We start from the raw sequence: 27,696 nt of genomic DNA, 5'->3' as shown, positions 1-27,696 counted from the left end.
AAATTAGGTCACAAGAAGATAGCAGCAGAAAGATGAAGTATTTCAGAAACTCATTCCGTATCAGTCAGAAGTGTTTTATTTAAAAAATCAAAATGATGCAAAAAAGTCCCTTAATAAAGTTTGATTAAATTCAGTATTAACTCTCACTCTCAAAAATCGATCAAGGAAAGCCAACAGGTGCAGCAGAGAAAAGCTGGCAGCTGTTGACAGTTCTTTGGTGGAAAAGTAAGTTGCATACTTATATATAGCTTCCCTAATGATTATCAAGCCCAAGTTATGTTTTCCAAAAATAGGTTTCAAGATACACTAAAGAAACCATACAGACACCTCCAATAGTATAAAAATTTGACAGTGAAGTTTGAGGATATAGGAAAACTCAAATATGACAACACACATGAATAATATATAAAATAAGCCTTTCAATCCTAGAAAAGTAAAATAGGGAGACCCCAAGTGGTAATGAACATAAAACAAGGGCTAATAGCAAATGGGAAAACCCCAAACATTTTCCCAATGACTGAGTCACAAAATGATAGCTTAGGAGACTATTAACATGCAGTTTTGCTTCTGTTTATCATCAATACATATATAAATTAGGATAAATTTTTTTCTACTCAATTACCATCATTTCTTTCTTTTTTAACTTTTCCCTGATTTTCTCTAGCAACATTTTTCCTTTGGTTTAACCAGCTGAACTCAAAAGGTTTGGAACCTAAAGTGAGTATCAACTCGTTATTGGAATAGCACTTGGGAAATGTAATCATAGAAAAGACAAGTTTTGGCAGCATTGGTGGTATAATGGTGAGCATAGCTGCTTTCTAAAGAAGACAAATTTTAACTGAAGTGGCCTGACAAAGTTAAGCAGCCATTCTCAGTGTGACAGGGTCCTCCCTGTTAATCCCTAGGTTAATGCTTCCCTTGGTTGGATCGCATGACCCATCACAATAGTGGCATGCTCCCTGGTAGGCTACTGCAGAGCTATGTGTGCAAATACCCACTCATTTAAGCTTACAATAAATACAAAGCATTGTTTAAAGCCATGTAAGTAGAGTAAAGAAAAAATATTGCATTTCTATTGACCTGGTTTTCCTCTTGAACTGGCTTGGAGTGCTGTTCATGACACAGAAGACACAATAGTTAATTACTTGCTACTCCAAGTTCCTTAGACTTCAGTACTTCCCGTTCTTCGAGCCTCAACACTTTTTTTGCAGCAATAATGGTATTCTTCATCAGCATTGCCACTGTCATGGGACCAACACCCCCAGGGACTGGAGTGATGTAACCTGCTTTCTTCTTGACTCCTACAGAAATAAGACAGGCAAACTCTTTAATTATGGCAAAGGAACTCTATGTACTTTAACATATCATGGAAGAAGCATTCAAAGAAAAAGCAATAATATACATAAGCATTTCAATAAGCCTCAAACTCATTTTAAAAAAAAGCACATCTACATTACCCAAGAACAAGGGCTTTTGAACATATTAACAAAGTAACACACATTTAGGGATTTCCCAGGCAATCCAGTGGTTGGGATTCAGCTTCCACTGCAGGGGGCACAGGATTGATCCCTGGTCAGGGAACTAAGGGCTTCCCCAGTGGCTCAGTGGTGAAGAATCTGCCTGCAATGCAGGAGACTTGGGTTCAATCTCTGGGTCAGAAGATCCCCTGGAGGATGAAACAGCAATCCACTCTGGTGTTCTCCAGGAAAATCCCATGGAGAGAGGAGACTGACTGGTGGGCTATAGTTTATGGGGTTGCAGAGTCAGACATGACTGAGCAACTGAGCACTCACAAGGAACTAGGATCCCACATGCTGTGCAGTGTGGCCAAAAACACCAATCATAAAATAACATGCATGTAATAAGCAGAGTTGTTCAGTGAATATACTTAAATAACCAGCCATACTTTTCCTCCATATTAAATCAATTTAAAAAGAAACATCTCAGTAGGTAACTGTATGGAAGTGTAACTATAATAAGGATTACTTCCATTAAAACCTGCCTACAACATTTTCTTAATTTTATTCTATTTATTTAACTATACTGTTTGCCCAAAGCACCAAGCAAAGTAATATTCTGGAAAGTAAAAAGATTTTTTTTAATTCAATCTGAAGGGAAATTACTTAGATACCTAGGCTTGCGTTTGACTGCTTGAGCATAGAAAGCTAGAAATAGAATTATCAGCATAAAATTCAGATAAATTAAGAACTGAAAGGAGAAATCTATCAGTGAATTCCAAAATTTTAGTAATATGGCTTTTTCCTGGATTTTTAATATTGCAACTCTGAGATCTCTCCTCTCAGTATGCAAATGAGAAGTCTGTAATACTTTTTAGGAGACTCAATGGTTTAGAAAAATCACTTCATTAAATTTTCAGACTGATTAAAAGTCTTGTTTTCATTATAGAATAACCCTAAAGGGAAGAAAGAAATTTCCTGAAAACTTTTTATTTGTTCTCCATAATGCAATGATACAAACACCTAAAATTCTAGAATGACTATAATTTTTTAAAAGATTTCTCTTAATTATCATGGAAAGCATGCTAATAAATGGTAATAATGATAATAATAATGGTAAAAATGATAATAAATGGTAATAACCAAGGTAATACAAGTTTAAAAGTTAAAGAAAAAGTAAATAGTCTGCCCTAACTGTCCAATAAAAGTAGTATTTATTGATTTTTATATTTTAAAAAGTTACCTTCAAAATCCACATCTCCAACCAACTTGGGTTTAGCAGTTATGGGATCTTGAATTCTATTTATTCCCACATCAATGACAGCTGCTCCTTCCTTGATCATATCTGCTGTGATCAGATTTGGAATACCTAAAAAAGGAGATAGCAATGATCAATTTAGTACTGAAAAGAATATTCCACCTGTAAGATTCTTATCAATTTCAAGATACCTGCAAGAATGAATTAGCTTGTTTTATAAAAACTGATAACAACTATTAACCAGGGAAACAATCAAACTTCATATAGTGAACAGAAATATTTTGAGGCTGTAGAAATAACATTTATCCATCAAATATATAAAGGAATGCCAGAAATCGGTATTCCAACCACAACTCTCATCTTTGTAAGCAGCTTCGACATTATGGTGAAACCTAGGGGAATACGGAATAAAACGACAGGGCAGCAGGCAAATTCAAAGATAAGAGGTCCATCTTCCTCCTCTGAGCAAGGCACTTCCACCCCCTCCCTGTTGCTCTTACCTGCAGCGGAGATCACAATATCTGCAAGAGCTGTATGTTTCTTTAGCTCCTCCTTAGGAGTGTATCGATGAGATATTGTGACAGTGGCATCACCTATGAGTTAAAAAACAGATGTCTTGATTTCTGAATCAAAGCTAGGAATGGATTAGATCTCAATTAGGCAAACCATGCCAGAAATTCAAGACCTCTGAAAAAATAATTGACAAATCTTACACCATACTTTCTGGGCAGCCAATAGTCATTAAACAACAACAACGAAAACTAATACTCAATTTCTTTAACTTTTAGCTGTTGGTCCGAGCTCTACCCTTTGGAGTCATATATCATTAGATTTATTCCTCATCCTTGTTAACAGTCTTTATAAACAAAATGTCACTAGAATTACTCAAGGATTTTTCTTAAAAGTGTGCTGAAAGATATGTGGAAATACTTAGTTCTGATATATTTTATCTCTGATATAATCATGTATGGTCATATTATGATAATAACATGTAACTTTGATTTGAGAGTTTTTCTCAAATTAACAGAATTTGACATAATGATGACACATTACAGTCATATGAATTCAGTCCTTTGCAATGGTCTAAGATCTTTCTTTTCCTATCAAATGGTACAGATCAGGATACTAACTTTGAGTAAGTTATACTTCTTAGCTCCAACTATCAAAGCCATAACTGAAAATTCTAATTGTCTATAACCATGCTTACACTCAAAACTCAAATTTCTGAGACATATCTATTTCTGAATTAGTTCCATACTAGTGAATATAAATGAACTCTCAAGTAACACTGAGTCCATCTTCTCCTACAAAGATTACTCCCCAAGTACCTATTAACAAAATTATAACAAAGAAAAATAGAGCTTAACAAACACTTCCAAGCATGCACAGGGCAGTCTCTCTCACCAGGGAGAGGAGGACACCCTCCTGAGAGCAACATTCTTACCTCCGGGCCGTTCATGTGCCCCATCTGTGTGCAGTAACATTGCAATGGGCATTCCAACATTTTTCGACCTTCCGGCCACAACCACATTCTTCCCTAGGGTTGGAATGCCTGTGAAAAATAAATACATTTGCGTCTGACATAGTGCCAGGTTATCTCAGAGCACCTGAGGAAAAGGGAGACTGGCACTGAGGGTGTGCCTCTCACTGTGACAGTGAAGGGGGTCACTAGCTTAGTGACTGCTGTCAGCTGAGCCACCACTTGCCACACACAGTGAAAGCTACAGGGAAACACAAGCTGCAACGTGTTATATGAACGTGCGCTATCGCCACCATCAAAGCTGCAGTTTCCTTCAGAGTTTTCTGGATCAAGCAGCAAAAAACAGCTGTAGGCAGTTGCTAAGGGAGTTAGGCTCTGCAGAGTAGGACTCGATGATCTGAGGAGGGGGTTTCCACTGTTTGTTCTGCAGGAATTTTTACCATTTTGTAAGTATGCTTTGATGACACTGAGATGGATATACCTACCAGTTCGCTTAATTATTTCCCACACACCCCATGGAGTAGCTGGTAACATGGAGCACTGGTCCAAACACATTCGCCCTACATTAATTACATGAAAGCCATCGACATCTTTGTCTGGAGAAACAGCATTGCAGACCTTTCTCTCATCAATGTGCTCTGAAAAAGAAATCAGAGCAGCAGTCAGGTCACTGTTACATAGTTAGCACTGCCTGACTTCAGCTTACCTGCTGCTGCTGCTGCGTCGCTTCAGTCGTGTCCAACTCTGTGCGACCCCATAGACGGCAGCTGACCAGGCTCCGCCGTCCCTGGGATTCTCCAGGCAAGAACACTGGAGTGGGTTGCCATTTCCTTCTCCATCAGCTTACCTGGTTTGCGGTAAAAACCCATTCCCCTTCTATAACTCACCCCATAACTTATTCATCTGTGCACTGGGAATACACATCAAGCAAAGCCAAATGCCAAGACCAAACCAATGTCCTCTTGTCCTCCCCAAACTGCTTCCCTCCACTGTCCTTTGTATTAAGATCTCAATACCAAGTCAGGGAGTAATTGGTATTCTGAGTAGGTCGGTCCCGTATCTAACATACTCACTCTCTTGAGTTTACCTCCCCTTTCTTTAAGACAAATACACATGAGGAGCCAATTGTATAAACTAAACAAGCCTCTCCATGCCTCAGAAATCATTTTAAATAGCGCTATATAAATCTCACCTGGAAGAGGCAGCTGAACAAGGAGGCCATCTACATTATCATCATTATTTAGTTTATTGATTAAATTCAACAGTTCTTCCTCTGAAATTGAAGCTGGTTTCACAATGGTCTCACTGTTGATTCCTATAAGAAATTTTCAAGGTTAAAAAAAAATAGATTATGGAAGACGGCGGAGTAGGAGAACACACAGTTCACGTCTCCTCACCATGTGTCAGAAGTGCATCAGAGAAGTTCTTATGGAGTGCATGCTGGGCACTGGTAGAGGGCCTTGGACACCTAGGGGGATGGGAGAAGTCCCAGCACAATATTTTTTTCAGAAAGAAAAATTTTTTTTTTCCTTTTCTGTTCAGCACCCTTCCCAGGTAGGGTGTGGGAAGGAAGAGGGGAGCAGTGGAGGCAGGACAGGACCAGCACCCCTGGGGGAAGCTGGGGGAGAGGAATCAATCCCACACTCAGCAAAGCATGCTCACAGTGGGGGTCAGCAGGGAAAGGCAGGGACCTCAGGGGGACCTCAATACGGGAGGGGAATGCAGCAGCCAGTGTGGGGGGCAGGATGGAGTGAGGCCTGTGCGTACAGTCCATGCTGCAGTCCTTCACACCCCAGTCTGTGTGTCTCACGGTGGGGAGGAGGGCTGCGTGCTGCAGAGTGGGATTTGGGGAGTGGATCCAGGGAGGCGACAGCAGTTGGCGGTAAGGGGATGGCCTGGTGTGTTGGTGGGGGGAGGGTCTTGGGCCACAATGGGAGCAAGGCACCATGGTTGAGTGGCACATGAAGGGTGGGGCCACCACTGCAGAATCTTTCCCGGCCCACCAACCCAGCTTCGTCGGGCAGTGATGGGAGCACATGCCTGCCCAGCAGCCTCAGCTGGGTGAGGTGTGGCAGGCTCGCTCACCCCTCAAGCCATGGTCTCCCCAGTCTGTTCAGACCCTAGCAAGCCTTCTGGGGTTCCAGGCCTGAGCCCCAAATCCACCAAGGCCTCCTCTGGCTGCTGGGGTGCCAGTGGACCCAAGCACCACCCCCGATCAAAGCCTCCGTGAGTCATGGGTCCAGGCAGGCAGAGGGCTGCCCCCCTCCAAGGCTTCTTCCAGTTGCTCCAGCCCCTGCAGACATGCGCACGGAAGCCTATGCTCCAGTCAGCCTGTGCTGACACATGTGCTCTGGGCCAGCTTCAAGAGCAGATGCTGGTGAAAGGAGCACAAACAGAGCTTTTCTTTTAGTTTGTTGTTTTGATTTTTTTTTTTCTTTTCTGTTTAGCTTTCAGTTTCAGTTCAGTCACTCACTCGTGTCTGACACTTTGTGACCCCATGGACTTCAGCACACCAGGCTTCCCTGTCCAACACCAATTCCCGGAGCTTGCTCAAACTCATGTCCATCGAGTTAGTGATGCCATCCAACCATCTCATCCTCTGTCGTCCCCTTCTCCTGCCCTCAATCTCTCTAAGCATCAGTGTCTTTTCCAATGAGTCAGTTCTTCGCATCAGGTGGCCAAAGTATTGGAGTTTCAGCTTCAGCATCAGTCCTTCCAATGAATATTCAGGACTGATCTCCTTTAGAATGGACTGGTTGGATCTCCTTGCAGTACAAGGGACTCTCAAGAGCTTTCTCCAACACCACAGTTCAAAAGCATCAATTCTTCGGCGCTCAGCTTTCTTTATAGTCCAACTCTCACATCCATACATGACTACTGGAAAAACCATAGCCTTGACTAGATGGACCTTTGCAAAATAATGTCTCTGCTTTTTAATATGCTGTCTAGGTTGGTAGACATAGCTTTTCTTCCAAGGAGCAAGTGTCTTTTAATTTCATGGCTGCAGTCACCATCTGCAGTGATCTTGGGACCCAAAAAGATAAAGTCTGTTACTGTTTCCATTGTTTCCCCATCTATTTGCCGTGAAGTGATGGGACCAGAGGCCATCATCTTAGTTAAGCTTCAGTTAAGTTCAGTCACTCAGTCGTGTCCGACTCTTTGCGACCCCATGAATCGCAGCATGCCAGGCCTCCCTGTCCATCACCAACTCTCGGAGTTCACCCAAACTCATGTGCATCGAGTCAGTGATGCCATCGAGCCATCTCATCCTCTGTTGTCCCCTTCTCCTCCTGCCTTAGGTTTGTTTTTATTATCAGTTTTGCTCTGGAGGCTCTCCTGTTTGTTTGGGGGTCTTCTTGTTTTTTGCTTTTCTTGTTTTTTTCTTTTTTTGTTGTTGTTTGTTTATTGGTTTGTTTTTTGGTTATTTGGATTTGTTTTTATTATTTGTTGAGAGTCATGTTTGTCTGTTTTCTTTTTTTGCATATTTGTTCCAGTTTTGTTATTATTTGCTGTGGGGTTTGTTTGTCTGGTTTTTTCCTTTTTTTTGCCATGCCACATGGCTTGTGGAGTCATGGTTCCCAGACTGTGGGTCAGAAGCTCCTGTGCTGGGAGCTTCAAGTTCAGGCTTCTGGACTACCAGAGATCTCTAGAAAATACTAGTTGGCATGAGCTCTGCCAGAGGTCCTCATTCAGCACCAAGATCCAGCTCCACCCAACAGCCCACAAGCAACAGTGCTGGATGCCTCAGGCCAAACATCCAGCAAGAAAAACACAGCCCTACTCAACAACAGAGAAATATGTTACAGATTGAGGAGCAAGGTAAAAACCTACAAAACCAAATAAATGAAGAGGAAATAGAATCTACCGGAAAAAGAATTCAGAGTAATAATAGTAAAATGATCCAAAATCTTGGAAATAAAATGGAGGCCTGGACAGCCTGGATGGGAGGGGGTTTGGGAAGAATGGATACATGTACGTGTATGGCCGAGTCCCTTCACTGTTCACCTGAAACTATCACAACATTGTTAATCACCTATACCACAATACAAAATGTTTTTGGTGTTAAAAAATTAAATTAAATTAAATTTTTTAAAAACTGGAGGCCTGGAATGAGACAATACAAGAAATGTTTACAAAGGATCTAGAAGAACTAAAGAAAAAAGTGATGAATAACACAATAACTAAAATGAAAAATACAGCAGAAGGTATCAATAGCAGAATAACTGAAGTAGAAGAATGGAAAAGTGAGTTGGAAGAGGGAATGGTGGAAATAACTGCTGAGGAGCAGAATAAAGAATGAAAAGAAATGGGGACAGTCTCAGAGACCTCCAGGACAACATTAAACACAACAATATTCGAATTATAAGGGTCCCAGGAGAAGAAGAGAAAGAGAAAGGGTCTGAAAAAATATTTGAAGAGATTATAGTCAAAAATTTCCCTAACATGGGGAAGGAAATAGCTACCCAAGTTCAGGAAGCACAGAGAGTCCCATACAGGATAAACCCAAGGAGGAACCACGTTGTGATACATATTAATTGACCTAATGAAGATTAAATTCAAAGAAAAAATATTAAAAGCCACAAGGGGAAAACAACAAATAACATACAAGGGTATCCCCTAAAGTTATCAGCTGATTTTTCAGCAGAAACTCTGCATGCCAGAAGGGAGAGGCAGGATATATTTAAAGTGATGAAAAAGAAAAACCTACAACCAAGATTACTCTACCCAGCAAGGATATCATTCAGATTCAGTGAAGAAATCAAAAGCTTTACAGATAACCAAAAGCTAAGTGACTGCAGCACCATAAATCCAGCTTTAGCACAAATGCTAAATGACCTCTACGTGAGAAACTTAAGATAAGAAAAAGACTTACAAAAACAAAGCCAAGGGGCTTCCCAGTCCAGTGGTTAAGAACCTGCCTTGCAATACAAGGGACACTGGTTTGATTCCGGGTCCAGGAAGATCCCACGTGCCATGGGTAACTCACCCCATGGACCACAACTACTGACGCCCATACACCCGAGAGCCTGTGTTTTGCAACGAGAGAAGCCACTGCAGTGAGAAGCCCACTCACCACAACTAAAGAAAGCCTGAACACAGCAACGATGACCCAGCACAGCCAAAATAAATAAATAAAACCCCAAACAATTTAGAAAATGGTCATAGAAACATACATATTGATAATTACCTTAAATGTAAATGGATTATATGTTCCAACCAAAAGATACAGACGGACTGAATGTATACAAAAATAAGACCCATTTATATGCCAAAGAACACACAAACTATCCCACAATTGCTCTCATCTCACACGCTAGCAAAGTAATGCTCAAAATTCTCCAAGCCAGGCTTCAACAGTACATGAACTGTGAACTTCCAGATGTTCACACTGGATTTAGAAAAGGCAGAGGAACCAGAGATCAAATTTGATCCGCTGGAGCATCAAAAAAGCAAGAGAGTTCCAGAAAAACATCTATTTCTGCTTTATTGACTATGCCAAAGCCTTTGACTGTGTGGATCACAACAAACTGTGGAAAATTCTGAAAGAGATGGGAATATCAGACCACCAGACCTGCCTCTTGAGAAATCTGTATGCAGGTCGGGAAGCAACAGTTAGAACTGCACATGGAACAACAGACTGGTTCCAAACCTTCCAAACTCCTTCGGGAAAGGAGTACGTCAAGGCTGTATATTGTCACCCTGCTTATGTAACTTATATGCAGAGTACATCATGAGAAACGATGGGCTGGATGAAGTACAAGCTGGAATCAAGATTGCTGGGAGAAATATCAATAATCTCAGATATGCAGATGACACCACCCTTATGGCACAAAGTGAAGAGGAACTAAAAAGCCTCTTGATGAAAGTGAAAGAGAAGAGTGAAAAAGTTGGCTTAAAACTCAACATTCAGAAAACTAAGATCATGGCATCTGGTTCCATCATTTCATGGCAAACAGATGGGGAAACAATGGAAACAGTGACAGACTTTATTTTTCTGGGCTCCAAAATCACTGCAGGTAGTGACTGCAGCCATGAAATTAAAAGACGCTTACTCCTTGGAAGGAAAGTTATGACCAACCTAGACAGCATATTAAAAAGCAGAGACATTACTCTGCCAACCAAGGTCTGTCTAGTCAAAGCTATGTTTGTTCCAGTAGTCATGTATGGATGTCAGAGTTGGACTATAAAGAAAGCTGAGTACCAAAGAATTGATGCTTTTGAACTGTGGTATTGGAGCAGACTCTTGAAGAGTCCCTTGGACTGCAAGGAAATCCAACCAGTCAATCCTAAAGGAAATCAGTCCTAAACATTCATTGGAAGGACTGATGCTGAAGCTGAAACTCTAATACTTTGGCCACCTGATGCGAAGAACTGACTCATTAGAAAAGAGCTGGTGCTGGGAAAGATTGAAGGTGGAAGGAGAAGGGGACGACAAGAGGATGAGATGGTTGGATGGCATCACTGACTCAATGAACATGAGTTTGAGTAAACTCTGGGAGTTGGTGATGGACAGGGAGGCCTGGCGTGCTGCAGTCCATGGGGTCACAAAGAGTTGGACATGACTGAGCAACTGAACTGAACTGAATATGCTATCTACAATAGATGCACTTCAGACCTAGGGACACATACAGATTGAAAGTGAGGGAGTGGAAAAAGATATCCCGTGCAAATGGAAATCAAAAGAAGGCTAGAGTTGCAATTATCATGTAAGACAAAAGAGACAAACAAGGACACTACATAATGATCAAGGGATCAATCCAAGAAGATATAACAATTGTAAATATCTATGCCCCCAACACAGGAGCACTTCAATACATAAGGCAAATGCTAACAGCCATACAAGGGGAAATTGACAGTAACACAATAATCATGGGGGACTTTAACATCTTACTTACACCAATGGGCAGATCATCCAGACAGAAACTAATAAGGAAACACAACTTTAAATGACACATTAGACCAGATAGACTTGATATTTACAGGACATTCCATCCAAAAGCTGCAGAATACACTTTCTTCTAAAGTGCACACAGAACATTCTCCAGGATAGATCACATCTTGGGACACTAATCAAACCTCAGTAAATTTAAGAAAATTTAAATGGCATCAAGAATCTTTTCTGACCACAATGCTATGAGATTAAAAATCAATTACAGAAAAAAGAAAAAAAAACTGTAAAAAACTCAAACACATGGAAGATAAACAATATGCTACAAAATAACCAAGAGATCACTGAAGAAATCAAAGAGGAGATTAAAAAATGCATAGAAACAAATGATGATGAAAACACAATGACCCAAAATCTATGGGATGCGGCAAAAGCAGTTCTAAGAGGGAAGTTTATAGCAAGACTACCATACCTCAAGAAACAAGAGGAATCTCAAACAACCTAACTTACACCTAAAGCAACTAGAGAAAGAAGAACAAACAAAACCCAAAGTTAGCAGAAGGAAATAAATCATAAAAATCATAGAAGCAATAAATGCAATAGAAATGAAGAAAACAATAGCAAATATCAATGAAACTAAAAGCTGGCTCTTTGAGAAGATAAACAAAATTGACAAACCTTTAGCCAGACTCAAAGAAAAAAAAAAAAGGTAGAGGACTTAAATCAATAAAATTAGAAATGAAAAAGGAGAAATTACAACCAACACCACATAAATACAAACGATCATAAGAGACTACTACAAACAGTATATACAAATTAAATGGACAACTTGAAAGAAATGGACAAATTCTTAGAAAGGTCTTCCAAGACCAAACCAGGAAGAAATAGAAGAAAAAAACAGACCAAGCACAAGTAATGAAATTGAAAATGTTATTAAAAATCTTCCAGTAAACAAAAGTCCAGGACCAGATGGCTTCACAGGTGAATTCTATCAAACATTTAGAGAAGAACTAACACCCATCTTTCTCAAACTCTTCCAAAATACTGCAGAAGAATAAAAACTGCCAAAATTATTCTATGAAGCCGCCATCACCCTGACACCAAAACCAGACAAAGGCATGCACAAAAAAGAAAATTACAGACCAATACCACTGATGAACACAGATCAAAAAAAAAAAAAATCCTCAACAAAATACCAGTCAACAATCCAATAACACATTAAAAAGCTCATACACCATGAAAGTGGAATTTATCCCAAGGATGCAAGGATTCTTCAATATATGCAAATCAATCAATGTGATACATCATATTAACAAATTGAAAGATAAAAACTATAATCATCTCAATAGATGCAGAAAGGACTTTTGAAAGAACTTAACACCCATTTATGACAAAAACTCTCCAGAAAGTGGACATGGAAGGAATTTACCTCAACATAATAAAGATCATATACAATAAATCCACAGTCAACATCTTTCTCACGGTGAAAAACTGAAAGCATTTCCTCTAAGATCGGAACAAGACTTGGAAGTCCACTCTCACTGCTATTATTTAACATAACTTGGGAAGATACAGCCATGGCTATCAGAGAAGAAAAAGAAATAAAAGGAAAACAACTGAAAAAGAAGTAAAACTGTCACTGTTTGCAGATGACATCAATCTATACATAGAAAATCATAAACAGGTCATCAGAAAACTACTGGTGGTAATCAATGAATGTGGTCAAGTTGCAGGATACAAAACTAATGCACTGAAATCTCTTGCTTTCCTATACACTAACATGAGTTCTGAAAGAGAAATTAAGAAAACAATCCCATTTACCACTGCAACAAAAAGAATTAAACACCCAGGAATAAACCTACCTAAGGAGGCAAAGTTTGAGTGAACTCCAGGAGTTGGTAATGGACAGGGAGGCCTTTCGTGTTGTGGTTCATGGGGTCGCTAAGAGTCGGACACGACTGAGCGACTGAACTGAACTGAACTGAAAGGAGGCAAAGACTTGTACTCAGAAAACTACAATTATGATGAAAGAAACCAAAGACCACACAAACAGAGAGATATACCATGTTCCTGGTATGGAAGAATCAATATTGTAAAAATAACTATACTATCCAAAGCAATCTACAGATTCAATGAAAATTTCTTTTAAATTACCAATGGCATTTTTCACAGGATTAGAACAAATTTTACAATTTGTATGAAAACAAAGGCCCTGAAGAGCCAAAGCTATCTTTAGAAAAACAGAGTGGGAGAAATCAGTCTCCTTGACTTCAGAATATACTACAAAGCTACCATAATCAAGATAGTATGTATGGTATTGGTACAAAAATAGAAACACAGATCAATGGAAGAGGATAGAAAGCCCAGATATAAACCCATGCACCCATGGTCACCTAATGACAAAGGAGCAAACAATATACAATGGAGAAAAGACAGTCTCTTCAGTAAGTGGTGCTGGGAAAACTGGACAGCTACATGTAAAAGAATGAAATTACTCCCTAACACCATATACAAAGTAAACTCAAAATGGTTAAAGACCTAAACATAAGGCCAGACACTATAAAACTCTTAGAAGAAAACATAGGCAGAACACTCTGACATAAATCAAAGCAAGATCTTTTTTGACCCACTTCCTAGAGTAAAGAAAATAAAAAGCAAAAATAAACAAATGGGCCCTAATTAAACTCAAAAGCTTTGTACAGCAAAAGAAACCATAAACAAAGTGAAAAGACAACCTTCACAATGGAAGAAAAGATTTGCAAATGAAGCAACTGACAAGGGGTTAATCTCCAAATATACAAACAGTTCATGCAGCTCAACATCAAAAAAACAAACAACCCAATCACAGAACGGGCTGAAGACCTAAACAGACATTTCTCCAAAGAAATGAAGATAGCCAAGTTCAGTTCAGTTCAAGTCAGTCACTCAGTCATGTCCGACTCTTTGCAACCCCATGAATTGCAACACCACTAGTTATTAGAGAAAAGCAGATAAAAACTACAACGAGGTATCACCTCACACTGGTCAGAGAAGCCATCATCAGAAGATCTACAAACAATAAATGCTAGAGAGGGTGTAAAGAAACCGGAACCCTCTTACATTTTTCGTGGGAATGTGGATTGGTGCAGCCACTATGGAGAATACTGCAGTGGTTCCTTAAAAAACTAAAAATAGAACTACCATATGATCCAGCAATTCCATTCCTGGGCATAATTCCAAAAGATACGCTATTTACAATGTGACCAAATGCAGCACTGTTTACAAGAGGTGGGCTTCCCAGGTGGTGCTAGTGGTAAAGAACTTGCCTGCCAACGCAAGAGATATAAGAGACATGGGTTCGATCCCTGAGTCGGGAAGATCCCTGGAGCAGGGCACGGCAACCCTCTCGTATTCTTGCCTGGAGAATCCCATGGACAGGAGCATGGAGGGCTAAGTCCATAGGGTGGCAAAGAGTCAGACACAATGAAAGGAACTTAGCACATTTTACAACAGGCAGGAAATAGAAGCAACCCAAATGTCATCAACAGAGGAATGGAAAAAGTAGATGTGACACAAATAAACAACAGAATATTACTCAGCCATAAAAAGGAACAGAATTGTGCCATTTGCAGGGATGGACCTAGAGACTATCATACGAAGTCAGTAAGGAAGAGAAAAATAAATATTATATAGCAATGGATATAAGTGGAATACAGAAAAATGGTATGCTGCTGCTGCTGCTAAGTCACTTCAGTCGTGTCCGACTCTGTGTGACCCCATAGACGGAAGCCCACCAGGCTCCCCCTTCCCTGGGATTCTCCAGGCAAGAACACCGGAGTAGGTTGCCATTTCCTTCTCCAATGTGTGAAAGTGAAAAGTGAAAGTGAAGTCGCTCAGTCGTGTCCGACCCTCAGCGACCCCATGGACTGCAGCCCACCATGCTCCTCCATCCATGGGATTTTCCAGGCAAGAGTACTGGAGTGGGGTGCCATTGCCTTCTCCGAAAAATGGTATAGATGAACCTATTTGCAAAGCAGAAATACAGACATAGACATAGAGAACAAACCTATGGATACCAAGCAGAGGAAAGGGGATGTGGAATGAATTGGGAGGTTGGGATTTACATATATACAATCAGTTCAATTCAGTCGCTCAGTCGTGTGTCTGACTCTTTGTGACCCCATGGACTGCAGCACGACAGGCCTCCCTGTCCATCACCAACTCCTGGAGCTTGCTCAAACTCATGTCCATCGAGTCAGTGATGCCATCCAACCATCTCATCCTCTGTCATCCCCTTCTCCTCCTGCTTTCAATCCTTCCCAGTATCAGGGTCTTTTCCAGTGAGAACAGTTTTTCATATCAGGTGGCCAAAGTATTGGAGCTTCAGCTTCAACATCAGTCCTTCCAATGAATATTCAGGACTGATTTCCTTTAGGATTGACTGGTTTGATCTTCTTGCAGTCCAAGGGACTTTCAAGAGCCTTCTCCAACACTACAGTTCAAAAGCATCAATTCTTTGGGGTTCAGCTTTCATTAAAGTCCAACTCTCACACCCATACCTGACTACTGGAAAAACCATAGCTTTGACCAGACAGACCTTTGTCAGCAAAGTAATGTCTCTGCTTTTTAATATGCTGTCTAGGATTGTCATAGCTTTTCTTCCAAGAAGCAAGCATCTTCTAATTTCATGGCTGAAGTTACCATCCACAGTGATTTTGGAGCCAAAGAAAATAAAGTCTGTCACTGTTTCCATTGTTTTCCTATCTATTTGCCATGAAGAGATGGGACCAGATGCCACATTCTTAGTTTTTTCAATGTTGAGTTTTAAGCCAGCTTTTTCACTCTCCTCTTTCACTTTCATCAAGAGGCTCTTCAGTTCCTCTTTGCTTTCCACCATAAGGGCAGTGTCATCTGAACATCTGAGGTTATTGATATTTCTCCCAGAAATCCTGATTCCAGCTTGTGCTTCATCCAGCCTGGCATTTCACATGATGTATTCTGCATATAAGTTAAATAAGCAGGGTGACAATATACAGCCTTGTCATACTCCTTTCCCAACTTGGAAACAGTCACTTGTTCCATGTCTGGTTCTAACTGTTGCTTTTTGACCTGCATACATATTTCTCAGGAGGCAGGTCAGGTGGTCTGCATAAAAGAGATAATTAATGAGGATCTCCTACACAGCACAGGGCTTTCCTGGTGGTTCGGTGGTAAAAAATCCACCTGCCAATGCAGATGATGTGGGCTTGACACCAGGGTAGGGAAGATCCCCTGGAGAAGAAAATGGCAACCTGCTCCAGAATTCTTGACTTGGAAGTTCCATGGAAAGAGGAGCCTGGTATGTTACAGGGTTGCAAAGAGTTGGACATGACTTGGTGACTAAACAACAACAAGAACAACTGAATAGCACAGGGAACTCTACTTAATGCTCTGTGTGACCTAAATGGGAAGGAAATCCAAAAAAGAGAGGATATATGTATACATATGACAGCTTTACAAATAGTTGAAGAAATAAGAGAAGCAAAAAACAAGGGAGAAAGGGAAAGGTACACCAACTAAATGCAGAGTTCCAGAGAATAGTAAGGAGGGACAAGAAGGCCTCCTTCAATGAACAATGCAAAGAAACAGAGGAAAACAACAGAAAGGGTAAGACTAGAGATCACTTCAAGAAAATCAGAAATATCAAAGGAACATTTCATTCAAAGAGGGCCACAATAAAGGACAGAAATGGTAAAGATCTAATAGAAGCAGATGAGATCAAGAAGAGATGGAAAGAATACACTGAAGAATTGTACAAAAAAGATCTTAACAACCCAGATAACCATGAAGGTGTAGTCTCTCACTCAGAGCCAGATATTCTGGAGTGTGAATTCAAGTGGGCCTTAGGAAGCACTGCTGCCAATAAAGCTAATGGAGGTGATGGAATTCCAACAGAACTATTTAAAATCCTCAAAGATGATGCTATTAAAGTGTTGCACTCAATATATCAGCAAATTGGGAAGCCCAGCAGTGGCCACAGACTGGAAAAGGTCAATCATCATCCCAATTCCCAAGAAGGGCAGTACTAAAGAATGTTCAAACCACTGGACAATTGCACTCATCTCCCATGCTAGTAAGGTTATGCTCAAAATCCTCTAAGCTAGGCTTCAGCACTACATGAACCAAGAACTTTCAGATGTTCAAGCTGGGTTTAGAAAAGGCAAAGGAACCACAGATCAAACTGCCAACATTCACTGGATCACAGAGAAAGCAGGGGAATTCCAGAAAAAAATCTATCTCTGCTTCATTAACTATGCTAAAGCCTTTGACTGTGTAGATCATAACAAACTGTGGAAAACTCTTAAAGAGATGGGACTACCAGAATATCTTACCTGCCTCCTGAGAAACCTGTATCCAGGTCAAGAAGCAACAGTTAGAACCACACATGGAACAACTGACTGGTTCGGGATTGAGAAAAGGAGTACGACAGGCTGTTTACTGTCACCCTGTTTATTTAACTTACACACAGAGTACATCATGCAAAATGCCAGGCTGAATGAAGCACAAGCTGGAATCAAGACTGCCGGGAGAAATATCAACAACCTCAGATATATGGATGATACCACTTAAATTGCAGAAAGCAAAGAGGGACTAAAGAGCCTCTTGATGAGGGCGAAGGAGGAGAGTAAAAAAAGCCACCTTAAAACTCAATATTAAAAAAAAAAACTAAGATCATGTCATCCAGTCCCATCACTTCATGGCAAACAGAAGGGGAGAAGATGGAAGCAGTGACAGATTTCCTCTTCTTGGGCTCTAAAATCACAGTGGATGATGACTGCAGCCATGAAATTAAAAGATTACTATTTTTCGGCAGGAAAGCTATGACAAACCTAGATAGTGTTTTAAAAAGCAAAGACATCCACTTTGCTGACAATGGTCTGTATAGTCAAGGCTATGGTCTTTCCAGTAGTCATGAAGAGATGTGAGAGCTGGACAATAAAGAAGGCAGAGCACCGAAGAACTGATGCCTTCAAAATGTGATGCTGGAGAAGACTCGAAAGTCCCTTGGAAAACAAGGAAATCAGACCAGTCAGTCTTAAAGGAAATCAACCCTGAATACTCATTGGAAGGACTGATGCTGAAGCTCCAATACTTTGGCCACCTGACACAAACAGCTGACTCACTGAAAAAGACCCTGATGCTGGAAAAGATTGAGTGCAGGAGGAGAAGAGGGCGAAAGAGGATGAGATGGGTGGATGGCATCACCGACTCAATGGACATGAAACTGGGCAAACTCTGGGAGATGGTGAGGGACAGGGAGGCCTGGGGTGCTGCAGTCCATGGACACGACTGGTGACTGAAGAACAATGACCGATTCGCTTTGCTTTAAGAAGAAAGAAACACAACACTATAGAAACAATTATACTCCAATAAAAACTCCTGAAAAATTTTTGGCCAAAATATTCAAAGAATAAGAGAATAAAATAAAATAGAGGCATTTATTGAGCCAAGGCTACACTGCCTGCCACGCTATCAGCAAGGCTTTTAATCATCACAACCGCCCTGGTAGCTGGAAAGCTTAAACAGGTTCACAGAGGTAACCTTGAGTAACTTCTCAAACAAAACACTAAAACAGTACTAGCTTGATACTTTCTATGGATTATTCTACATAATCTTCATTAACCTCATCTTACAGACAAGGCTCAGAGAAACTGAAATATAAGCCGGCTAGTGACAAAGCCAGTCTTTGCAGTTCCAAAGCCCACATTCTTTCCACTATACCATGCTACCTCCCATTCCAACATTTTAGAAAGCCATAGCTTACTAGTTTCCAGAGGTTCTAAAGGTTTTACTTTTATAATTTTGTTTATAATTCCTTTGGCTGTGCTGGGTCTTTGCTACTGCGTGAGCTTTTTCCTAGTTGCGGTCGGTGGGGTCTGCTCTCCAGCTGCAGTGCGCAGGCTCATTGCAACAAGGCTTCTCTTGTGGAGAAGCTCAATAGTTGTGGTGCATGGGCTTAGCAGATCCATGGCACATGGGATCTTCCCAGATCAGGGACTGCACTTGTGTCTCCTGCATTAGCAGGTAGATTCTTTACCACTGAACTACTAGGGAAACCCTAAAGGTTTTTCAATGAAGAGGGCAGGAGGCCTCAATCCTCAGTGATAAAGAACAGAGTATGCCAAGGGCTCGTGGTGCAGTGGTTTCACAGCCCTTCAGAAGGGCAGGCACAGTGTGCTCAGACCACTGACCCACAGAGAAGCAGGCAGGGGCACAACTGAGCCTACCCACCTCTGATCTGTGGCCACGCAGTCTCCAGCACAGTGAGACCTAGAACCCAAACCTCCCATCACTCAGACCTGCTCCTTCTGCATCCAAACCCTCAACCATGTCTAAACTGTATGATTTAATTGGCTTTGGAACCCATTGGTGGAGAAACCACAGCCTATTTCAAAGAAGCCAGAGTCATTTCCTGCAAATCCATGACTGTACTCTAGGCCACATCACTGAGGTCTCCTCAACCAAATGCTCAAACACTTTAGTCACAGACTCATTGCTCAAGGAAAGCAGATGTAAACAGTGTTCAAGGTCACTTATCAAAGTTAGCCTATAACAGAATTTAGATTACATTCCAGAAGACACCGAGAAACCAACCATATTCCTCCAGCCCTAGTCTATAAACCTCCTCCCCAACATACAGCCTGATTTCTTTCTGACAAATATTTGGATTCAGTTGAATCACATTAGCCTCCTCTGTTTGGGTTTTTTAAGCAGAAAAAAGAAGCGTAAGTTACAATAGAGTTTGCCTCAAATTAAATCTCAATTTAACAGTAGCTGGGGTCTGAGAGTGACACATACCCACGCTGGCAGCTGCTCTGGTTTTGTTGAGGACGTAGGACTGACTTGCAGGGTTCTCTCCAACCAGAACCACGCTCAGGTGTGGCCGCTTGTTGCCTGACGCCACCCACTCTTCCACCTCCTGCCGCACTTCCTGCTTGATCTGCTCAGCAAGTTTCCTTCCAGAAATGATAACAGCTTCATTTCTGCAGAAGGCAATAGAATCACAAAAACAAACAGCTTGAGTTTTTGTAAAGAATAAATAAATAAAGACTACAAAAGTGTTATTAAATACCAAAAACTTTGGGTGGAAGGGGAGGAGGAATTGGAAGAAAATGGTCAAAAGGCACAGTGGGCCCTTCTATTTATTGGTTTCGCATTCAGGGATTCACCAACCCATGGGTTGAAAATACTTGGAAGGAAATTCCAAAAAGCAAAACATGAATCTGCCCTGCACCTAGCAACTATTTACATAGCATTTACATTGTATTTACAACTATCTACACAGCATTTACATAGTATTAGGTATTATAAATAAATAATCTAGAAACGATTTAAAGTATATGGGAGGATAGGTTATATACAAATAGCATGCCATTTTATATAAGGGACTTAGAGCATCTGGGAATTTTGGTATCCTTGGGGTTCCTGAAACTATCCTACTCATATACTGAAGGATGACTGTACAAACTTCTAGTTATAAGATTAATAAGCACTAGAGACATAATGTACTATATACAGTGAAGACTTTAGTTAACATTGCTGTATAATATATAGAAGGAGAAGGCAATGGCAACCCACTCCAGTACTCTTGCCTGGAAAATCCCATGGACCGAGGAGCCTGGTGGGCTGCAGTCCATGGGGTTGCTAAGAGTTGGACACGACTGAGCAACCTCACTTTCACTTTTCACTTTCATGCACTGGAGAAGGAAATGGCAACCCACTCCTGTATTCTTGCCTGGAAAATCCCAGGGATGGGGGAGCCTGTTGGGCTAACGTCTATGGGGTCGCACAGAGTTGGACACGACTGAAGTGACTTAGCAGCAGCAGCAGTGGTTCAGCAGTATGTGAACTGAGAATTTCCAGAGGTACAAGCTGTGTTTAGAAAAGGCAGAAGGACCAGAGACCAAATTTCCAACATTTGTTGGATCACAGAGAAAGCAAGGAAATTCCAGAAAAACATCTATTTCTGCTTCATTGACTACGTACACTAAAGCCTTTGACTGTGTTCAGTTCAGTTCAGTTCAGACACTCAGTTGTGTCCGACTCTTTGCGACCCCATGAATCGCAGCACGCCAGGCCTCCCTGTCCATCACCAGCTCCCGGAGTTTACCTAAACTCATGTCCATCAAGTCAGTGATGCCATCCAGCCATCTCCTCCTCTGTCGTCCCCTTCTCCTCCTGCCCCCAATCCTTCCCAGCATCAGGGTCTTTTCCAATGAGTCAACTCTTCGCATGAGGTGGCCAAAGTATTGGAGTTTCAGCTTCAGCATCAGTCCTTCCAATGAACACCCAGGACTGATCTCCTTTAGGATGGACTGGCTGGATCTTCTTGTAGTCCAAGGGACTCTCAAGAGTCTTCTCCAACACCACAGTTCAAAAGCATCAATTCTTTGGCGCTCAGCTTTCTTCACAGTCCAACTCTCACATCCATACATGACTGTGAATCACTGCAAACTGTGGAAAATTCTTAAAGAGATGGGAATACCAGACCACCTGACTTGCCTCCTGAGAAATCTGTATGCAGGTCAAGAAGCAACAGTTAGAACCGGACATGGAACAACAGACTGGTTCCATATCAGGAAAGGAGTATGTCAAGGCTGTATATTGTCACCCTGCTTATTTAACTTATATGCAGAGTACATCATGAGAAATGCTGGGCTGGATGATGCACAAGATGGAATCAAGATTGTTGGGAGAAATATCAATAACCTCAGATACGCAGATGACACCACCCTCATAACAGAAAGCAAAGAAGAACTAAACAGCCTCTTGATAAGGGTGAAAGAGAAGAGTGAAAAAGGTGGCTTAAAACTCAACATTCAAAAAACTGAGATTATGGTATCCAGCCCCATCACTTCATGACAAATAGAAGGGGGGAAAGTGGAAACAGTGACAGACTTTATTTTCTTGGCTCCAACATCACTACAGATGGTGACTGCAGCCATGAAATTAAAAGACGCTTACTCCTTGGAAGAAAAGCTATGATAAACCTAGACAGCATATTAAAAAGCAGAGACGTTACTTTGTTGACAAAGGTCCGTCTAGGCAAGGCTATGGTTTTTCCAGTAGTCATTTACAGATGTAAAAGTTGGACTATAAAGAAGGCTGAGTGCCAAAGAACTGATGCTTTTGAATTGTAGTGCTGGAGAAGACTCTTGAGAGTCTCTTGGACGGCAAGGAGATCAAACCAGTCAATCCTAAGGGAAATCAACCCTGACTATTCATTGAAAAGACTGCTGCTTGAAGCTAAACTCCAATACTTTGGCCACTTGATGGGAACAGCCAACTCATTGGAAAAGACCCTGATGCTGGGAAAGATTGAGGGCAGAAGGAGAAGCATGCAACAGAGGATGAGATAGTTAGATGGCATCACCGACTCAATGGACATGAGTCTGAGCAAACTCCAAGAGATGGTGAAGGACGGGGAAGTCTGGCGTGCTGCAGTCCATGGGGTCGCAAAGAGTCAGACACAACAACAACAACTGTTCTCCATAGTTCTTCCTCGAAAAGATTTTTCAGAAGGATAGGGATTGTGGACTTCCCTGGTTGTACAGTGGATAAGAATCCACCTTCCAATGCAGGGGACACAGGTTCAATCCCTGATCCAGGAAAATCCCACATACCTCAGGGCAGCTAAGCCTATGCGGCACAGCTAGGAAGCCATTGCTCTATGGCCTGTGAGCTGTCCCTACGGAAGCCCACACACCTAGAGCCCGTGCTCTGCAGCAAGAGAAGCCATGCAATGAGAAGCCTGTGCTCTGTAACGAAGAGTAGCCCCTGCTTGCAACAGCTAGAGAAAGCCATCGCACAGCAAGGAAGACCCAGCACAACCAAACATTAATTATTTTTAAAAAGAATAGGGATTGGAAGGGGAACTAGGGCGAACCCATCTCAAAGATGGCAGTGTGCTCTACCATAAGGCCTCAGTACCCCATCCACAGCTGACATACCAGGAGTGAGTATCTGATGACCAGAACAACAGTTTCTAGGCTGGCGTGCAGTCTAGTTGGTGCAAAAGCTTATGCATCAGGAGTAGTGGTAGGGAACTAGATCAGTAAGAGCCTCTCTCTGATCTACATTCACATACTAGAATCATAGGGATGAGAAACTGCTTGTTAGGCGACAGACAACGAGACAACTCAGATCTCGAAGAACCTGTAGTCCCTCAAATACGTTCAAATCTCTGAAAGCCTATCTCTCCCTAAGAACAACTGATTATGCAGCTCTTCCTGGGTTCCAATGTAGAAGATTCCTGGCTTTCTTATTTCCACATATATCCATAAAGTCCACATTATTTCAAGTAGGACAAGAAGGTGTACCTTAAGAAAAAGGACCCCCACTGAAAACAAGACTTTCCCTTCAGATTTTTGTCCCCAGTGTCATAAGGAATGCTACAACTCAACACTAATTAAGAATATGATTCTTTTGAAACATCGAAACAATCTATTTCCCCTTATAGCGCATATTTTTTTTAACAGCACATATTTAATACTCAGGGATGACATCAAGGTACTGGATATTTTGTATGGTCAGATATAATTAATTCCCCAGGCCACTGTTAATTAAAAATGTTAAAGCTCTAACAGTCCAAGTCTTCAATGCCTGCTTTTAAGTTGCATTAAATACCTACTTTAAAACAAGTCTCAGTGTCTTAGATGTGATGCAGTAATTTTATATCTAAACATTATATTAAGCTGTATTTCCATCTTTTGAAATATTAAGATGGTATCAACAGACTTCCCTGGTGGTCCTGTGGCTAAGAGGACTCCACACTCCCAATACAGGGGCCCCGGGTTCAATCCCTGGTCAGGGAACTAGATCCCACATGCCACAACTAAGAGTTTTCGTGCCACAACTAAGATCCCACATGTAGCAACTAAGACCTGGAAAATAAATAGTTAATTAAATAAACATCTTTTAAAGATACCACAATTTTATAGCAAACCAAATGCTTTTTACCTAAATTTTACTTGATAATACTAGTATAGTGTAAAATATACAACAGCATTTCATACATATTCATGGTATATTAAGGAAATTAAGGAAAACACATTAATATTTACAAATCCAATTCAGATTTAGGGTTGGAGGGAACTTCGTCAAAAGGGCTTTGCTGATACAAGTACCTCTGGCAACATTCTTGATCTATGATAACACCGAAAATACCTGTCCTGGGACAGAAATAGAGTGAAAGATTAGTTTAAAAGAGCTTAGAACAGTAATTCATGTTGAATGAAATAAGATATAAAGTGCTAAGCATATATATTAACTAAAAATTAGTTTCTAACTCTCTTCTGTAGATTTACAGAGAGACATCTTTAACAATATAATAGATATATTTATTTATATACTCATAAGGATCTATAAAAATATTGAGTGAAGTTAGATTTCACTTCATTAAAAAGTTCCTTTTGAAAGCAGTAAACTTAAGAGAAAATGGTAGCAGCACATTTGGGCTAAGCATGATATAATAAAGCTAAGGACACAGGGTTCTGGGAGAAACCAGTGTTCCAAATTTCAGAGGCAAGTTCTGGATGTTATGCCAATTTGCTTTAAAAAAAAAAAAAGTCAAACAGTAACAAGAACCAAAACAAAGCTGCAATGCAATAAGTATTGTTCATAATATAATTGTTTTAGCCCTCCTGCTCGGACTACAACTCTGCCAAATGTGAAACACAGTCCTATGAGGGCCTCCTTACCTAATTTCCCAACTTATTTACTTTTTTTGCTGAAGGCAGATAAAGTTACTGCTACCCCAGAATAAATGGAAATGGAGACTGAATAGTCCCACAGGGAATCCAAAATGTATTAACCATATTAGCTAACATTTATTTAGAAGTGCTTTCACAGATGTGTTTAGAAAAATTTCCCTTAAAATTATGAATCAACAGACTAGAAAGGACTGAAGGGCTGTCCAAATAAAATTAAAAACCAAAATCCAGCAGTAGTATCTTCACTTTCTTAATTCAGCAGATTACAGTACTAGATTTTCCATGAAAAATTAGTATCAGATATAATTTACAATTCATGATCATGACTTATTTTGGACAGAGTTCTGTTATCTACTAATAGTCAGTAATGAGTGAACAAAGACACAAAGGGAGATGGAACTCTACATTTATTAAACACTAGACATTTCAGTTAGAGTTTTACATACATTACTCTCAGTTACTTGGGACTATTATAATAAGCCTATTATACAGAACAAGAAACTGAAACAATAGTAACAAAATTCAAACACAAACTTCTGCCTCCAAAGTTCTTTTTCTTTTTTCTATACCCCATGCTCTACAATACTATCTAACCATGAAAACTCTCACACTACCCCCACCCACCCACCTAAAGGAATACACGCAGACCTATATTTTTTAAAAGATGTTTTAATTTTACCAACTAGCAGTAATCAAAGCAATACATCAGAACCCTGAATACTAAATGTACTTACTGCCTTCAGAGATGTGGAAACCTATTCATCCAGAAAAGTGAAAGGAGGACACTGGTTACTAACTGTTGTGAGCAAACTGTTCCAGTTCTTTAGATTACAAACTGGAAGCTCTATAAATCTCTTTTCAATCATGGAACCACATGTGGCCAGAACTCAGGAAGGGAGGAAGAGAAAGGAGAACAGAGAGTAATAAAAGATGGGGCTGGAAAGGCAGATCAGGGTCAGACTAAGAAAATCCTTGAATGTCTCCCTGGAAATCTTTCAGCAATGGATTAGAGACTTCCCTGGTGGTCCAGTGGCTAGAACTCCGACCTCCCAATGCAGGGTGTCAGTTACATCCCTGGTCAGGGAACTAGATCCCACTTGCCGAAACCAAGATCCAGTACAGCCAAATAAATTAATATTTTTATGTTAATTAATTAATTTTTGGTTGTGCTGGGTCTTCGTTGTTGCCTAAGGGCTTTCTCTGGTTGCGGCAAGTAGGGGCTACTCTTTCTTGCCAAGCACAGGCTTCTCATTGTGGTGGCTTCTCTTGTGGCCCTGGAAGCAATGGCTCTAGGGCTTGCGGGCTTCAGTAACGGTACTGGCAGGCTGAGTAGTTGTGGCACACGGGCTCAGTTGCTCCACCGCATGTGGAATCTTCCCAGACCAGGGATCCAACCTGTGTTCCTGCATTGGCAGGTGGATTCTTATCCACTGTACCACCAGGGAGGTCTCAAATAATACTTTTTAAAATGCATTAATCCCCGTTCTGTGCTCCAGCAGCACCTTGGAAAACATCTCTAATAGCATTTTTACACTGATTTGAAATTACCAGCTGTTCTGCCCCTCGACAGGTAAGGAAGTTCCACTAAAGAAAGAACCGTTTTTTACCATCTCTGAATAATGCACAGCCTAGCACAGTACCTGGAATAAAGGGGCTGCTGTTACAAATAAGCTCTAAAGACTGAAAGGAAAGAGGGTGCATAGATTTAGAGAACTAAAATCACAGCTCTCCCTCCCCCCAAAACTCTTCAATCTATGTTTAGAATGGGAATTTGTGTTTCAGAAAGATGTTCAAATATGTATAACCTCCCTAAGAAAACTCAAACAGAGCTTTCCCTGTTCTCTTCCCGGGTCTTCAGCACCTCAGTTTACTCGATCTGGCACTGACTAACTCCAGGCGGGCTGCAAAGTCCCGGTGGCCACTGCACATTTATTATTCTCTTGGGAGGGAAAGGGGCAGCTTGTAGAGCAGCGCGAGCCACATCCACAACCTGGAGGAGGAGGGAAGTGCTGGTACCGGGCAAGCAATGCTTGTGGGGGATTTCATCAGACTGCTCTAACCCTCTCCGCCGCTAGGGTTCCGGGAAGGGGCGGGTCGCTGAAGGCTGCTCACTCACAACTCTCACTCGCGCTCGCCAAAACCTCTTGGCTTTCCAGCTCTTGGTTTCATAGCCAAGGTCGGTCCTGGCCGGTGACTCCTATATGCGCCCACGTGAATCGTGGCGCCCCAGAGCCCGCCTGCACCTCTGCTGCACGCCGTGGGCCCCGTCCCACCGGCGGACTGGCCTCGAGACAGGGCAACGCCCGGAGCTTGCCGGAGACCGGCTCCCTCCGCAAGGCGGGCTCCCGGGCCCCGCCACACCCCTCTCCGTGGCCACCACTGCCCGGGACCGAGATGCTTCCGAAAGGCGTCGCCAAGGCGGGCCGGCGCTCAGCTCCCCTCGGTTTTCCCCGGGGACCCAGCCCGCCAACCCTCTTACCGCACTGCCGAGAGGTGGAAAGGGCGTTGATGGAGGCGGCCACTCTGCGCGGACCGGAGCAGTCGGCTGACCAAAGTGGTTATAAAGGACGCTGCAGCCATCGTCAGCGCGGGGAAAGATACGCGCGCCGGCCGCACGGTTATACCGCTGCGGCGTGGCAGGCCTCGCCTCCTCCCGGCACCCATTGGTCCCCGCCGCTCTCCGCTTGCAGTCTGTTGGGCCGCTGGAGATGAAGGAGCCAATCGTTGTCTTCCTTTACCTTGGAGGAGCCCCTGAGTGAGTCGGAAGACTGGACTGAGCAAGGCAAGCCTCCGCCAAACGTCGTCAGGGATGCCGGGCCAAGTCATTCATTCATTGAGCAAATATCTTCAGTGCCTACTGTGTGCCAGACGCTGTTAAGAGT

General features: G+C 41.7%; 1 protein-coding gene across 1 annotated transcript; it reads right to left on the bottom strand.

Moving 5' to 3' along the window:
• Window positions 1-60: 60 nt before the first annotated feature.
• Window positions 61-27,478, bottom strand: MTHFD2 (methylenetetrahydrofolate dehydrogenase (NADP+ dependent) 2, methenyltetrahydrofolate cyclohydrolase). The gene is made up of 8 exons (XM_055399813.2): window positions 27,294-27,478; window positions 19,902-20,086; window positions 5,388-5,510; window positions 4,681-4,833; window positions 4,160-4,267; window positions 3,216-3,308; window positions 2,701-2,826; window positions 61-1,301 (listed from the first exon to the last, which is right to left on the bottom strand). Exons 1-8 carry the CDS (start codon window positions 27,476-27,478, stop codon window positions 1,138-1,140), a joined length of 1,137 nt encoding a protein of 378 aa, XP_055255788.2. The 3' UTR covers window positions 61-1,137.
• Between the last annotated feature and the right edge of the window lie 218 nt (window positions 27,479-27,696).

Source organism: Moschus berezovskii, chromosome 11 (genome assembly GCF_049115385.1).
Source record: "Moschus berezovskii isolate FMDL1 chromosome 11, NW_MosBer_1.0, whole genome shotgun sequence".
NCBI classification, from domain to species: Eukaryota; Metazoa; Chordata; class Mammalia; order Artiodactyla; family Moschidae; genus Moschus; species Moschus berezovskii.
The sequence above is the reverse complement of the archived record's forward strand: the minus strand, read 5'-3'. Positions and strand labels throughout refer to the sequence as shown.

What these genes read in the sequence shown, in the direction of transcription:
- MTHFD2 (XM_055399813.2), bottom strand. Translation starts at nt 27,478, where the DNA reads ATGGGTGCCGGGAGGAGGCGAGGCCTGCCACGCCGCAGCGGTATAACC. An exon ending in TTCCACCTCTCGGCAGTGCG is followed by an intron (nt 20,087 to 27,293) that starts GTAAGAGGGTTG and finishes TGCCTTCTGCAG; the next exon opens with AAATGAAGCTGTTATCATTT. An exon ending in TGTTCAGCTGCCTCTTCCAG is followed by an intron (nt 4,834 to 5,387) that starts GTGAGATTTATA and finishes TTTCTTTTTCAG; the next exon opens with AGCACATTGATGAGAGAAAG.